Source organism: Mesoplodon mirus (assembly GCF_964341445.2).
Source record: "Mesoplodon mirus genome assembly, chromosome: 2".
NCBI classification, from domain to species: Eukaryota; Metazoa; Chordata; class Mammalia; order Artiodactyla; family Ziphiidae; genus Mesoplodon; species Mesoplodon mirus.
In genome coordinates, this window is record NC_138977.1 from 127,519,981 (window position 1) to 127,534,866 (window position 14,886).

The 14,886-nt window shown below is 44.9% G+C and overlaps 1 protein-coding gene across 8 annotated transcripts in view; it reads right to left on the bottom strand.

The window, feature by feature from the left end:
* TBC1D14 (TBC1 domain family member 14) overlaps window positions 1–14,886 on the bottom strand; it is a 106,041-nt gene that overhangs the window by 31,386 nt on the left and 59,769 nt on the right. For 6 of the 8 annotated variants that reach the window (XM_082638928.1, XM_082638924.1, XM_082638927.1 and 3 more), the window contains 3 exons: window positions 3,430–3,548; window positions 1,787–1,869; window positions 385–502 (listed from right to left, as the gene is read on the bottom strand). In XM_082638928.1, coding sequence (XP_082495054.1) covers window positions 385–502; window positions 1,787–1,869; window positions 3,430–3,548 — 320 coding nt within the window. Of the gene's footprint in view, window positions 1–384; window positions 503–1,786; window positions 1,870–3,429; window positions 3,549–8,478; window positions 8,499–9,614; window positions 9,752–14,886 lie in introns of those variants that run through there. The other 2 variants (XM_082638930.1, XM_082638931.1) reach the window with 2 other exon arrangements.

The window sequence follows — 14,886 nt, forward strand, 5'->3', positions numbered from 1 at the left end:
GTCCAAGCAAAGGAGAGATGAAAGGTGAGGCTACAGGGAAAGGGACGTGCCGTCCCATGAAGGGTCCTGTCGGCTAAGCTAAGCAATTCCAATTTTACACTGAGAGTCATAGGAAGTTACTGAAACGTAAAGTATGGAAGTGACACAGATTCGTGCCTTAGAAGATCCCTCTGGCTGCTGAGCAGAAGACAGCTGGAAAGGCTGGGAGGGGAGCTGTCACAGTACCAGGTGAGAAACGACAAGGGCGGGACCAAGGCAGGGGAAGGAGACTCTGTGCAACTTAAACTTATCAGATAATTTCATCAGGGGCTGTGAGAGGAGCTACAATTAATACAGCTGCTTCCCACGAATTCTGCAAAGAAGTGTAGAGTCTAGAGAGCTTACATTGTTTCCCAGTTAGGCAAAATCTCATTATTCCAAGTGAGGACAGCATTTCCAATACTTTCTTCTAATCGACATCTTTCTTCCAGCTGCTTTTTCCTCCTCTGGGCTTCTTTCAGCTCTAGAAATCACAGTTAAAAGAAGGAAAACATCTATTAATTGGTATCCACTGATTTCAAGCTAGGTGACTTTTCTCAAAGAGCCAGGCTGCAAAAACACCAGGAAGAGGGCAATGAAGTACAGCACTGAGACCTGACCTTCCAGGACTCATTTCACACCTTATGGAGTTTAGAAAGCTGAGGCATTAGCCATCTTTTAGGAAGCTTTTTTGTAACATACATACCGTATAACATATACACAGAAAAGTATACAAATGAGAACCTAACGAAATTATCACAGAATAGACAAACCCAAGAAACTACAGCCCCAGTCAAAAGACTGAACGGGAACAGACACATCAGAAGCCTCTCTGTGCTCCCCTCACCCTTTCCAATGGAACCTGCAACTTCACTTCTCACAGCTTAAGGATAACTCTTAGGGTATAACAGCAACTCTGAGAAATGCCATGCATTTTCATTTATATATACTTTTTTGTGGTAAAATACACAAAACATGAAGTTTACCATTTTAAGTGTACACCCAGTGGCATGAAGTACATTCACATTGTTACACAACCATCACCACCGTCCATCTCCAGAACTTTTTCATCTTCCCCAACTGGAACTCTCTCCCCACGAAACACTAACTTCCCACCCCCCGACACACCTCCCCCGCCCTGCTCCCCAGCCCCCAGCAACCTCCATTCTACTTTCTGTCTCTATGAATCTGACTATTCTAGATACCTCATATAAGTGGAAGCATATAGCATTTGTCCTTTTGTGTCTGGCTTATATCACTTAGAATAATGTCTTCAAGCTTCATGTTAAGTGTGTGTCAGAATTTCATTCCTTTTTAAGGCTGAATAATATTCCATTGTACAGACAGACCACGTTTTATTATACATACTTTTTAAACAACTAAGAATCATGGGGTTTTTAGGTGTCACAAGGCACTTTATCGAATCACATCACATCTTCTTGTAAATAAGGAAAACTGAGCCCACAGAAAGAAAGAGATCTGCCTCTCCAGCATCACTGGCTAAAGCTTTCTCCAGCCTAGTACTTTTATCCTACACAGTCTCTTTCCTTGTGTAAATTCAAAGTGTTATTATCTTGAATGAAGTAACCAGGAATAAGTAGTTAGTAGAAACATACATTTTCGATGAAAAATTATAAATCTCAAAATATTAAATAAAGCATTCACCAAAGTTCAGGTTCTACAGCTCCAAAAGGTAAAGCGAAAATGTCCATAAAGACACAAAATCTTGTGCTGACTTACATAACCAAACATATGTGAATTCCATTACCTCGTTTTTTGGCCTGAACCACCATTTCTTCATACTGTTGCCTGTGTTTCTGAGCTTCTTCAGCTGGCTTCGCCGGGAGATTTCTTGATAGAAAATAAATGATTTTTCACCATTTTAAATATTAAATAAGAGAAACTTGAAGCATCATTTACTAAAAAATGAAAAGCTCAAAGACCAAAACCACATTTGTTAGGTGATAAAGACACAGCTCTTTCGTAAACTAAAAATATTTTTTTTACAAAAGTATTAAAATAAGCTCATTTTTTAAAACTTGAAGTCTAAAGATTAGCAGAAAGAAGAAAATAGCAATTAACCATAACTCCAATAGAGATAAACACTTAATCTTTGGGTGTTTTTTTTTTCACCCCAGTCTCCAAAGAAACTTTGATTTGACCACACTGCACGAATACAATAATTATCAACAGTTACCCTTGAAGTAGAGTACCCTAATGGCATATATTATTGATACATCTATGTATGAACATATTCCCTGGCCAGTTTTTTTAAGTGTGTAAGTTTCATACTAGCTATGTGGTTCATCTCATTTATATATACACACACACACACAGATTCATACAATAGTTCTAAACAACTAAATGTGGTATACAACTCTGAATCCTGGTTAAAAAAATAAAACACATGTTCTCTTTCAGAAACGTGCTGGTGAATTTGCTGGCCCTTGAAAACTGGGAGGGCGGCAATGTCTGGCTGTCTGTGCACATCACAGTGTTTTTGCTGCAGGAGAACAGGGCACGATTTCCCACAGCTCATGTTTCAGACAGCGTTACAAGGACGGATCCTCACAGTGTGGCGGCTTCTACCAATAATCTCTACCTACCTTCTGAATCCTCCATTTCAGGGTTTCTCTCCCCATCTACCCACACATCCACAATTTCCAAGGACCAAAAATTAACATCAGAAGACACATTTCTTCTGCAGACTTCATCAATTTTAAATGTCAGGGTTGGCAGGGACCTTAGGGATTCTAGCCCAATGTTTTACAATCTCTCTCTCTTTTTCTTAAAAGCTGTGGAATCTTTCTATTCAAATACAGTGTTCTATGGAAACTCGATGCTTAAATAGAGATAAGCTATGGCCTGGTACGATGGAGCAATCCCTTTCCCTTACTAAGGTCTCCAAACACGATCTACAAGCCCATCATCAAAACCCATCTCTCGTCATCAGATGGATGGAAACCAGAGGCCCAGAAGGGAAGGGAACTTGCTGGAATCACCCAGCCTGTTTTCTGCAGATCCCAAAGAACCAGTAGGCTAGTCCAGGAATTGTTCTACAATACTGGGGTGCCTCCAAAACACGCACTTTAGAGTATACTTCCTGGTGTTTCTTACCGTTACAAGCCAGTCTATAATTAATAACAGCTATTTAGGCATTTGGAAATGCTAAATTAAAGTAAAAAATCACCTGAATGGAAAATCCTGATCAAAACTTCTATGTTAAATGAAAGTTTTCCAAATTAGTCATGCTATCATATAGAATACACATTAGTAGAGGGAATGAAGAGGGGCCCTGCATTTTTAGTAAGTGACGTGCCAATTTTTCTTCCCCTTTTCTAATGAAAAGGTGACTAGCAAATGTACTTATCCCTGAAAACAAACTCTCCACAGACTCTTCTTCAGACTCACGCTGGTCTATCTTCCAGGATGAGCGCAGTGGTGGAAAGAGGCTCAAAGTCAAGATGCTTCCTCACATTCTGCTTTGGAGAGGGTGGCTTGCTAGGTCGTCCAGCCTTGTCTTCATATTCCTAGGACAAAGAAACCAGGGATAACTCCAGGCCCGGCCAATTCTGATATTACGAAGCCCTTTTCAAAGTAAGAAAGGTGTTTTGTTATGAAGTCCTTTAAGTCGATTTTGAGGATGACGCACTGAAAACATTTCTTGCTCTTTAGAAGGAAAAACTGCCCATGAAAGGGGTTCAGCTGTGCAGTTCAGGCCATCAGTTTATGGGGACTGTGGGCTTCCCATACTGGCAGGGAAGTCACTAAGGATCTCATCATCCCAGCTGCTCCTCTAAGGGCCCGCAAACATCGACTCAGGTCTCCTAGGCTGCTTCTGGGTAAGAGGTGTGTATTCTGTCTTCTGGACACCGTAAATTTGAACTGATTATTGCAGCAGCCTCAGGGAAGCTCAGAGTCAGAGTGATAGGCAATTCTAACATTCATCTGACCCCCACCCCTGGCTTCATCTCCCACTCCCACCCTAAATTTCTCATGCATTTCCTTTTACCCCACAGCATTTTATCTATTTTTGTTTGCCTTTCAAACCTTTCCTGAAATGAGGACGGGCTTAAAAATTAAAAATCTTTTGCTTAAAGATGATTAAAGCTGTTTCATTTTCTTAAAGCAGAAACATCAAAAAAGAAATTCCTTAACATCTTGGTGTGAAGCCATCACTGCAAGCTGTTACACGAATAATTGTGCCATGTCCTGGAAATCTATGAGCAGCCTCCACACTTCCAGGTCACTTATTCGTGCTATGAACTGCAACTACAAAACCTCAGTCACACCTGGTGACCCACATTCCAAACACCCAACCAGCAGAGTTCAGGAGAGTCAAGTAATTTGTGCCAAAGAGTCCAGTTTCTGAAACTGTGTGTGTATGTATGCGTGCCTGTGCATGTGTACCCTCAGCCCTCTGCAAAAATAAAAAACCAGTATTCTCTTGTTGCCTATTAGAGACAAGGCTCTCAGGACCCTCCCTTAAGGGAAGGCAACCTAACTGGGAAGACAGGACAAACAACCGAGCAGTTCAAACTAAGATTTAAATAACCACTCCCAATACAACAGAAGCAGTATCAGGAGTGGAAAGTGATGAATTGCTAAACGAATTTTATTAACACTAGTTGTCAAGTGGGGTGTTACTGGTAAAATTATTTGGCAAGCAATTACTCTCTCAGCCAGGAAAGCCGATAGAGGCTTCTAAAAAGTTAAAAGAAAAATTTTTTCCCTCAAAACCCACAGGCTATGAGAAGCGTGTGCACCAAGAAGCAGGTGGGTGGGGCAGTTTCTGTACATCTGGCTGTACAAGGTTAGATGTCTTAACATTGTTTACCCCAGTGTAAAAGGGTTCCATTAAAATCTAACACGACCTCCACTCACCCAAAGCTGAGAGAATGGACTCACTTTTTCATCCATTCAAACATCTGAGCACCTCCACGCGCCAAGCACTCAGCTGCAACTTCACATGGTATTAAACAGCCATCAGAAGTATCGTATGTAGCACCCAATGTAAAATCTTGTATTTTATAGGAAATCTACCAAAAGTTGTGTGCTGAGAAAGATCCTGAGGCACGCTGCATATTAACAAGAATTGTTAGCGAACGCCCTGTAAGGTGCTACTTATTTGCTGATGCTGGTCTAGTGAGCTATATGCCAAGGCCAAAGATGCTGAGCCCCAAAGTAAGATGCCCCAGCATGTGGATGCTCACTTCCACTTGCTTTGTGAGCTTTACACACATAGTTTAACTTTATCTCCATAACGATCTCTATGGCAAGTGTCACCGCATTTTACAGGTAGGGCCACTGAGGTTCAGAGTGAAGTGACTTGCCCCCAAGTCCACAGCCGGCAAGGAGCTGGGCCTGCGGGACTCCCCACTCTGCCACTCTGCGAAGGTCCGACCTCTCCTGTGGATATACTCAACAAACAGGCATGCAGTTCTGGAGGGAAAAGGCCGGGTCCTACTCGAGTTAAGTGTGGTCTTTGGGGCCAGACGGGCCTGGGAGCAAATTCAGATCCACCAGGAACCAGCTGTGACCCCCGGCAAAGCACAGCTTAGAATCCCTGCACCTCATTTCCACATCTGCAAAAAGGGAAACAGCACCTAGCAGAGAGGGCTGTCTAAGGAGTGGGGAGAGGCTTGTGAAGCAGTCAGCACAAACCTCTCGGTGCAGAGGAAGTGCTCCATAAAGGCTGGCCCTGGCTGCTGTCTGCCATGACCCTTTTTCTCCTCGGGCTTGAAACTGTGTAAGGCAGAAAAAATGCTCTATGGCCAAACAAAAATCAAGGAGCCCTGCAAAGTCTGCAAAGAGCACAGATATGAAGACGCGTTGTAAAGTTAATTAAATGCCTTGATTTGTGATTTTTAAAAAATCAGTCTCTTCAGTTAGAGCTCGGAGGCTCCATCACAAACGGTAACAAGCAGCACAGTCACAACGGGCCAAGCACTTTCCAAGGGCTTTACACACGGAACTGGCTCAGCTTGCCCTTCACACTAGCTCCCCACAACCCCGAGAGGGCCGGGCTGGGGCTGGAGGAGCTGGACCAGAGCCAAGCACCCTGGCTCCGCCCCCACACTGCTCACCGCAGACTGCCACTCGCTAGAATGCAGGATCCAGTTTAATCATTTACGTTCAGTCTAAATAAAGCTTTCAACTATGACACAAACCTGTAATAGCAAATTAAGTGCAGATGCAAGGCAAATACTTATGCTTTAATCACATAGAGCCCTGCATGATTTAAAAAAAAGGAGGCCTGGTCTGTCCATACTTGAAATCCCAGGGAAAGCCTTTTCAAAATTCTAAATGGCATTTCAGCATACGAACGGCTTTGGAAACTGTTAACAGATCCTACTCCAAATGTAGTTCTCACACTGCTACCTAGAGGGGTCGACAGTAAGCTCATCTTCCAAGCCAGACAAACCAATTTCAGGAACAAGAAAGAGGACGATTCACTCTCAGGACAAACAACTTTCAGTTGTGAGTTATCAACACTGAGGTCAGCATGTGATATGGCAAGAGCTAGGGCTTTGGAAGCAAAAAGAGTGAGTTCTAAATCTAAGTCCTGGCTCTGATCTGGGGCAAATCATCGTGCTTCTCTCTCGGCTACAAAACGGTAGCAACTGTGAAGACTCCGGTGATGATGAGATCACGAGACATACATTCAACGGCTGCCCATAAAGTATGAGCCCTTTCCGTGTGCCAGGCAAATGGTGGGGGCGGCCCAGCCTCGGTGCAACTCATCGTTCCAAAGTTTCTTCTCCTCTTGGGGCCCTTATGGGATCAAGTTGAAGTCTCTTGGTTTAAACCAAGTAACAATGCCATTCATTGCTGTGCTCATCAGAAGTCCTGCAGGCTAATCAGTATAAACCATCCATTCAAGGAACCTCTACGGATTCCAACACCCTGCATAACCCTAGAGGGAATTTAGAACAGGGTTCTGCAAAGTTCTAGTGGCAAATCAGTTTTACTGGTCACGACAGTATTTTTTTAAATCCAACAATACAAAAATACAGAGTGCACATAGTAAGGACAGTTTGTTTCAGTTCTATACCTACTTATAGCTATGCCTTCATGAGAGAACTGAGTCTCAACCTAAATTTTCTAACCGGGGGATGGGGGTGGGGTGTTGTGTCAGAATAAAAAGTTTACAAGTCACTAGTTTAGAAGAGGTCACAGTCCCCGCCCAGAGTGGTGTGCCTTGTATCCTGCTGGGAAGGTAAGACCAACACCAGAGAGACCGCAGCTAACAAAGCCTACTGCACCCAACTGGGGGCTAAGTGCGGGGTGTGGTCTGATAATGCAGCAAAGGTTCAGGAAAAAAGCAGTAAAAGCCAGGGCAGCTGAGCAGAGCCTCAACTCCACACAGGGGCCAGGAGCTCATTTGTGAAGGGGCCACATGGGGCCTGGCACTTTAGGAGACCTGCAGACCCCACCTTGAAGGGCTCACTCACTCTAGCAGGGGCAGTACAATGCCAGCAGAAGCTATGAAACCAGAGCAGACGATAAAAAATGTGGGAGTCCCAAGGACAGGACACCTATGGCTGGAGAGAATCAAAGAAAACAGCTCATAAAGGGTGCCATCTCAGTGGACAAAGGACAGGGGAGAGCTGGGCTAGAAGCCGTGAAGGAGGGGCATCCCAACAGCATAAGCAGCAGCCAGGAGATGACAGCGAACAGGCTTCTCTGTGGGTGAGCATGAACACTTCACGTGGGGAATGACGCCCAGTCAAAGCTCTGTTCTAGACTTCATGGTCTCAACAACAAGCTACCCAGAGCTGATGGGACAAGCCAAGACCAAGCTTGAGAGAGAAAGGAAGAGCTAGACTGGGTGTAGAGCCAGAAAGTAAACAGTGTGAGGTGTGATGAGCCCATTAGATACATCCAATGGCAAGGTCTACATCATGTGCATGATCTGAACAGTGCTGGAGATAAGGACAGGGCATTAGACTCCTAAATAAAGAGTATAATCTGCCAGGTGAAGAAGAAAAGAAAAAAAAGTCTACCTCGACAGACATTTGTGTGAGAGGAAAAAATCAAGATTCTCAAACAGTGAAAAGAAAGTATTCCTGGTAGAATGACAAGAGGGGTGTCACTGCTACTTACAGAACTGGAAGAGTGCTGTAAAAGACAGCCAATTACGCCCAAATGTGGTAACAGAGGCCCCCTAGCTTCCTGGAAATCTATGTTAGCTACAAGGAGAGAGGGTCATCAGTTAAAATCTGTGCTTAAGCCTTGGACTCAACTGGTTACAGCATCAAGATTAGCCTTTTACAATAACCAGGGAGTTTTAGAGGTATGTCTGGAATAAAGCATAGCAGGTCACCATGTGGCACCTATTAACAGACTGACGTGAACCAACGTGAGGGACAGAGAGCGCAGCAACCCTGTGGGCACCGGCTGAGGACCCTGCGGGGGAAGCACTGGGAGTTGGCGGCAGGCCTGGGTCTGAACCATCACCTCCACATCACCACCACCACCAGCAGCGTGACCTTGGGCATGTTCCTTCACCCCTCCAAGCCTGCTTCCCCACCTATTAAATGAGAATGAATTAACGTAAGACACATGGCCACAGCAGGTGCCCCAAAATGACAGGGAGTATTACTGTCATTATTTTGCTACAAAATTACTTTTCACAACATTTCCCGCTAAGAGCGGTGCTTAATAAGGTTGCGGTGAAGAGTAGATGAAAGCAAAGAACCCAGAACACTGCAGCGGGTTTCACAATTTGCCATTTATAACAAGCAACTTTTGGGGGGAGAGGGGTGTTGTCTCACAATCTGGGACGAGATCTGTTCTATGTTGCCATTTTTAGTGGGTAAGAGTGGCCTGAACAGGTCTTACAAATGCTGGGACTCCAAAACGACAGTCCTGGTGACCAATGAGGCTGACCTCACAGTAAGAAGGACCCTCTGGAATCCTCTGAAGGGCTCCTCAGACTTCAACTCTTTTCTCTCCTTACCACAGTCTTTTTCCCAGAAAGCATCCTCTAGGTTACCAGAAATGTTGGCATTTGGGACAGCAACTCTCAGGGGGCCTTTCTAATTGTCATGTTACTTACAAAACATGTAGAACACAGAAGTTCACCTGTGGACTGGTGAATGAAATGTGTTAAAACTGAACTGCAGGTGTTAACAAGCTTGGTTACTGCTGCGATCTGACCACCTTACTCGGACCCTGAGCAAATGGGGTACAGCCTGAGCTCCGTACAAAGGCTTCTTGCCCCCAGGATCACGGGCAATGAATGCCATTCAGGCCTCTAAGAGGGGTGCCTGGCCTGGACTGACCTCAGTCTGAACACAGGGTGCGATCCCCCTCTGGGTGGTAAGAATTAGGACGCGCTGGCTCTCTCTCTTACAGTCCCCCACTGTACCCATTAAAACTCAACCCTGTGAGGAAATTACATGGAATCACAGACAAAGAATGGCAGGGAGGAGGAAGGCGCATCACCGCGGCCACATGCAAGCTTCAGCTCGTTGGAACAGATGCGTGTAACACACACACATGCACACGGGCGCACCCACGCTGGGGCCTCCGGCCGGTAACGGCCGGGCAGACCCCCGGAGGGGCGCGGGCGGGGCCCCGGCCCCACTCACCATGAACGCCGCGGGGCTCAGAGGCGCGCGGCCGGCGGCTCCATGCCCGAGCGAGCGGGCGAACGAGCGAGCAAGCGGGGCTCCGCGGCGGGACCTCGGGCGGCGGCTCCGGCGGCCGGGCGGGGGCGGCAGGCCGCTCAATCGTGCGCAGATGCCGCGCAGCCGATCCGCGGCTCGGTTTCGGCGCGTCAGGCCTGGCTCGCCGGGACCCTGGGCGCCGGGCGGGACTGGGGGAGGACCCGGGCACCCGAAGTCCCGCGGGGGTCCCTCCTCTGGCCGCTCAGGTAGGGAAGGTCGCGCTGCGCCCTCCAGACAGCGGACGTGCCCACGCAGGCGGGGAGTCCAGACGCGGGATGTCCGCCCGCGATACAAACCGGGCCTAAATGCTCGCGCTAAGCAAGTTAGGCTGCGTCCTCAGCACACACATATCACGCTGGAAAACGTACACTCCAAAAAGGAAGCGGTGACACGCCAAACAACGTTCGCCAAAGCTCTGCTTTGTGAGATTTTTTTAAAATGACACATGTACATTACCGGAAGGAACTACATAAAAATAGTAACACTAGTAACCTCTGGGTAGTGGAGTGATTCTGAGCCATTTTATTCTCTTCTTTATACTCTACTGCGGTTCAAATGTTTTCCACAGTAAGATCAGTTCAATCAGAGCGTCAGGGTGCACACACAAACACATAATGATGGAAATCTGACTAGTGATTGCTTCTCAGGGATTGACTGGGAAGGGGCAGAACGTATCCCCAGGGCGGTGACAGAAATATTATCTTGATAAGTATTCATCAAAACTAACTGAATAGTACACTTCGGATGACAGCCTTCCACTGTTTGGAGATCATACCTCAATGTTTTAAGTCTTTAAAATCTGCATAAGGTCAAAATTATTTCTGGTCAGCCCATGGGTCCAATGTCCAAGTGCTGAACAAACTGGGTTTGAGACAACACAGACTCTCCTTCCGGAAGGAAACTCACAAGTCCCCAGACCATGGTACCACGCTTTCCGCAGCTGATTTTCTGGATAATAGCATTACCAAGTTGCCACCAGAAACTTCTTCACTCAGAAGGAGCCTACAATGTCCATCAAGCTATAATCGAGAAGACAGACAATGACAAGTGATGGCGAGAATGTGGAGAATCTGGAATTTTCATAAGTCACTGGTAGTTGCAGCCATTTTCGAAAACAATCTGGCAGTTTCTTACATAGTTCAATATACACCTACCACACTCCTAGGAACCTACCCAAGAGAAATAAAAAATACATCCACAAAAAGACTTGCATGCAAATGTTCACAGCAGCATTATTCATAAGAGCCCAACACCAAAAACAATTCCAAAAACCCATTAAGTGAGGAATGGATAAACAGCACTGACGCAACAATGAAAAGGGCACTGATACACGCTACCACATGGACACCACATGGGTGAGCCTCAGGGACATTGTGCTTAGTGAAAAGATGCCAGACTAAAGGTAATGTGCATGATTCCATTTATATGAAATTTCTTTCTCTAGAGAGAAAGCAAATTGACGTTTGCTTGGAGCTGGAGGCGGAAGCGGAGGTCCACTGCAAACGGGACTTCGTCGAGGGGTGAAAATATTCTAAAACCGGATTGCAGTGACAGTTGCATAGCTGCATAAGTTTATTAAAAATCATGAACATGTACAATCAGTGAATTTTATGGTATAAAAATTATACCACAATAAAGGCATTTTTAAAAAGTAATAGGAGGATAAAACTGGAGAGGCTGATTCCGGCTGGAATGATTAGGGAAAGGCTTGTTTTAAAAAAAATACTCAAAATTTGGAAATAAGACAAAAGCATGGGGGAGAGGTGCCTTTTCCATTTATACCTGGGCGTTTTTAATATGCCTGCCTGAGGTTTATTTAATTCTCTAGGAGAATGTGCCTGTGCTACTTACTATTCTATTAGAGCCCAGACACTGTGAAGTGACATATTAACTTGTGGATTTATGTCCAATAGAATAGATAACTCTGAAGATGATGTTTTCTTAAATCTAATGTAGCAACCTTATTCTAACTTTTTTGGTTTTATGTCTATAAATACCTAGTTCCTCAAATGCCTTTGGAATCAATTTTACCATCTTACTGGTTCATTTAACTGATTTAATGGATCTCCTCAATGTGTTAAATGAACCTTTAACCCATGATCATTCAAAAAAATAAAAAAGGTAAATGTCATGAAAGAATGGTAGAGTAACTGTTTTCTATTAAGAGAATAAAGTGACAAATAACTAAAGGCAATACACAAACCTGACTGGAGGCTGGTTCATAAAGAACAGTTTGGTGTAACTAGAGAAAGCAGAACATAATCTGGTCACGAACATGCTCTGAACATGGTCACGGTAAAATGCTATTATGGAAATTAACTGATAATTTTCTTAAGCCTGATAACACCTTCATGGTTGTGTAGAGAGCTGAATGAATGCTGATGTATTTATGAATAAGATGTCATGATATCTGCAACTTACTTTCAAAGGATTCCACTTTTTAAAACTAGAAAGAGGCACAATAAATGAATATGGCAAAATGTCAACAACTGTTCAATCTAAGTGGAGCATATATGGCTGTTCATCATTAAATTATTACTTGAACCCTTCTCCAGGTTTGAAATTTTTCTTCACAAGGGGAATAAACCAGTAAGAAGGCTGATGACCAGTCCTTTAGATCTCATCTTAAATACACATCCCCACAGAAACACTTACTGCCCTACCACGTAAACTGCAGCAAGGCCCTGGTTCCTCCTCTCCTAGCATCAGGTTCTGTTTCCTCATAGCATTTAATCACAACTTGTAATTACATGACTCTCTGATTAATATTTATTTCCCTCAAGAGACTGTGAAACCTCTGAGGGCGGGGCCTTGCTGTAGTCTTCTCCCCGCTGATTGCTAACAAAGTACACGGCACAGAGGAGACGCTCAGCATAACTGTTCCATCCTTCACTGCACCCATCCAATAAGCACCTATGGTGCTTGGCCTTAAGAATAAAGATGGACAAGGTCCCTGCCCTCGAGTCCCTCACAGACCAGCAAACAGACAATTACCACACTATATGGGTGCTCGGTCCTATGACTGAGAGAAATCTGAGGGCTCCAGGGGCTCCAGGAGCCCCAGGAGGCAGCTGACCCGGCCTGAGGAGTTACTGGTGACTTTCCAGAAATAATTCCTGCAACTGGAAGAGAGCTGGGGTCCTTCTCACAGCGAGGCGTGGGTTCTCAGCCCCTCCACGCCTCCTACCAACACCCAGTGCCATGCATACTGTAGACATCAGCCAACCGGGGCCCACAGGCTCACTAAATGTAAATATGAGACAGACGCATTAAGCATGTATTAAATACACATTAAGATGTGCTTCCAAAGCACAGTGCTTATCTCCTCTGACAGGCTGTAACCTGCAGGTTACTTTACCAACGGTTTCTATCACATATTTCGGGACTGGGTACCATTCATAAAGGTTTAACTATTATACCATGTGATGACAGGTTGACTTTTACTAAAGTTTGAAACAAAGCAAAAATAAGACGTTAACAGAGCCTTTTTCTCTATCTCAATCTGGCATTAGATGTGACTTCTATCCTAATCCACCTGAAAAGAATGCTTCCTCCTGAAGTTTCTGAGTTTAACCAGCACTCACCCCTTGCTTCCTGTATCCCCACCAGCACACTGGATTTACCTGCCTATCTGATTAACCTACAACATTGTTGTCTCTGTCCTTCGAGATCAAGGAGGTAAGACTGGGTGACTTGTTTGATGCAGCATCCTAAGAGACAGGCTGACAAACCCAACCTTGCTAGACCACCGAGTTTCACAGGATCAAAAGGTCACTGAAGGAACGACTTCAACCTGGGAGACTGGTTAAGTGAACCATGATACAGCTACACAAAGGCCATTACTTAGTGAGTTAAAAACAAGATCATGGAAGAATATTTAATGATATGGGGAAATGTCTCTGTTGTCATAGAGATAAGAAGAAAGTCTACAAAGCGGTATGTTTTGAAATTTTGACATTCATCCATTTAACAAACCTGTATTAACCATTCACTAAAGCTAGGTACTATTCTGGGCCCTGGAGATAAAGTGAGAACCAAACAAGGTCTGGTCCTAGGTTTCATAGGCTGTGCAGAAAATACCTGAGAGTTCTGTGACAGAGTGACAACTGATGGGGCAATGGTGGGTGGTTCTTCAGACGGGGAGGTCAGGGAAAACTTCTTAGAAGACACCACCTAGGAGGGAGCATCTGAGCTAGGACCCGATGAGTCTCATTCAACCCTAACAATCCCATGAGGTAAGTACTGTGCTAGGCTGAGTGACGGCCCCCAAACATGCCCATGTCTTAATCCCTGGGACCTGTGACTGTTACCTTACATGGCACAAGGGACTTTGCAGATGGGATTAATGTTATGGACCTTGAGATGGGGAGATTATCCTCAATTATCTGGGTGGGCCCAAAATAACCACAAGTGTCCTTAAAAGATGGAAGCAGGGACTTCCCTGGTGGCACAGTGGTTAAGAATCCGCCTGCCAATGCAGGGGACACGGGTTCGAGCCCTGATCCGGGAAGATCCCACATGCCGCGGAGCAACTAAGCCCGTGCACCACAACTACTGAGCCTGTGCTCTAGAGCCCGCGAGCCACAACTGCTGAAGCCCACGCGCCTAGAGCCCGTGCTCCGCAACAAGACAAGCCACCATGACGAGAAGCCTGTGCACCACAACAAAGAGCAGCCCCCGCTCACTGCAACTCAAGGAAGCCCATGAGTAGCAACAATGACCCAGCACAGCCAAAACTAAATAAGTAAATTTATTTAAAAAAAAAAAAAGATGGAAGCAGAGGGAGATGTGACTATAGAAGGGGAAGGCAGTGTGTTGACGGGAAAAGAAATTCCTTGGCCACAAGCCAAGGAATGCCAGCAGCTTATAGAATCTGGAAAAGAAAGAACAGATTCTCTCCTGGAGCTTCGAAAAAGACCAGCCCTGCCAACACTTTGATTTTAATCTGGAAGACTCATTTCAGACTTCTGACCCCCAAACTATAGGAGAATAAATCTGAATTGTTTTAAGCCACCAAGTTTGTGGTAATTTATTACAGGAGCAACAGGAAACGAATATAGGTACTATCAGCATCATCTCCCCTACCCAAGAAGCATCTCCCCTGCTGATCCAACAGTGTTTAGAGATTATCTAATACTTTAAAATCTCAACCTTCCATCAGGAATTAGATCAATGTGAAAAAAGCAGTTTTCTT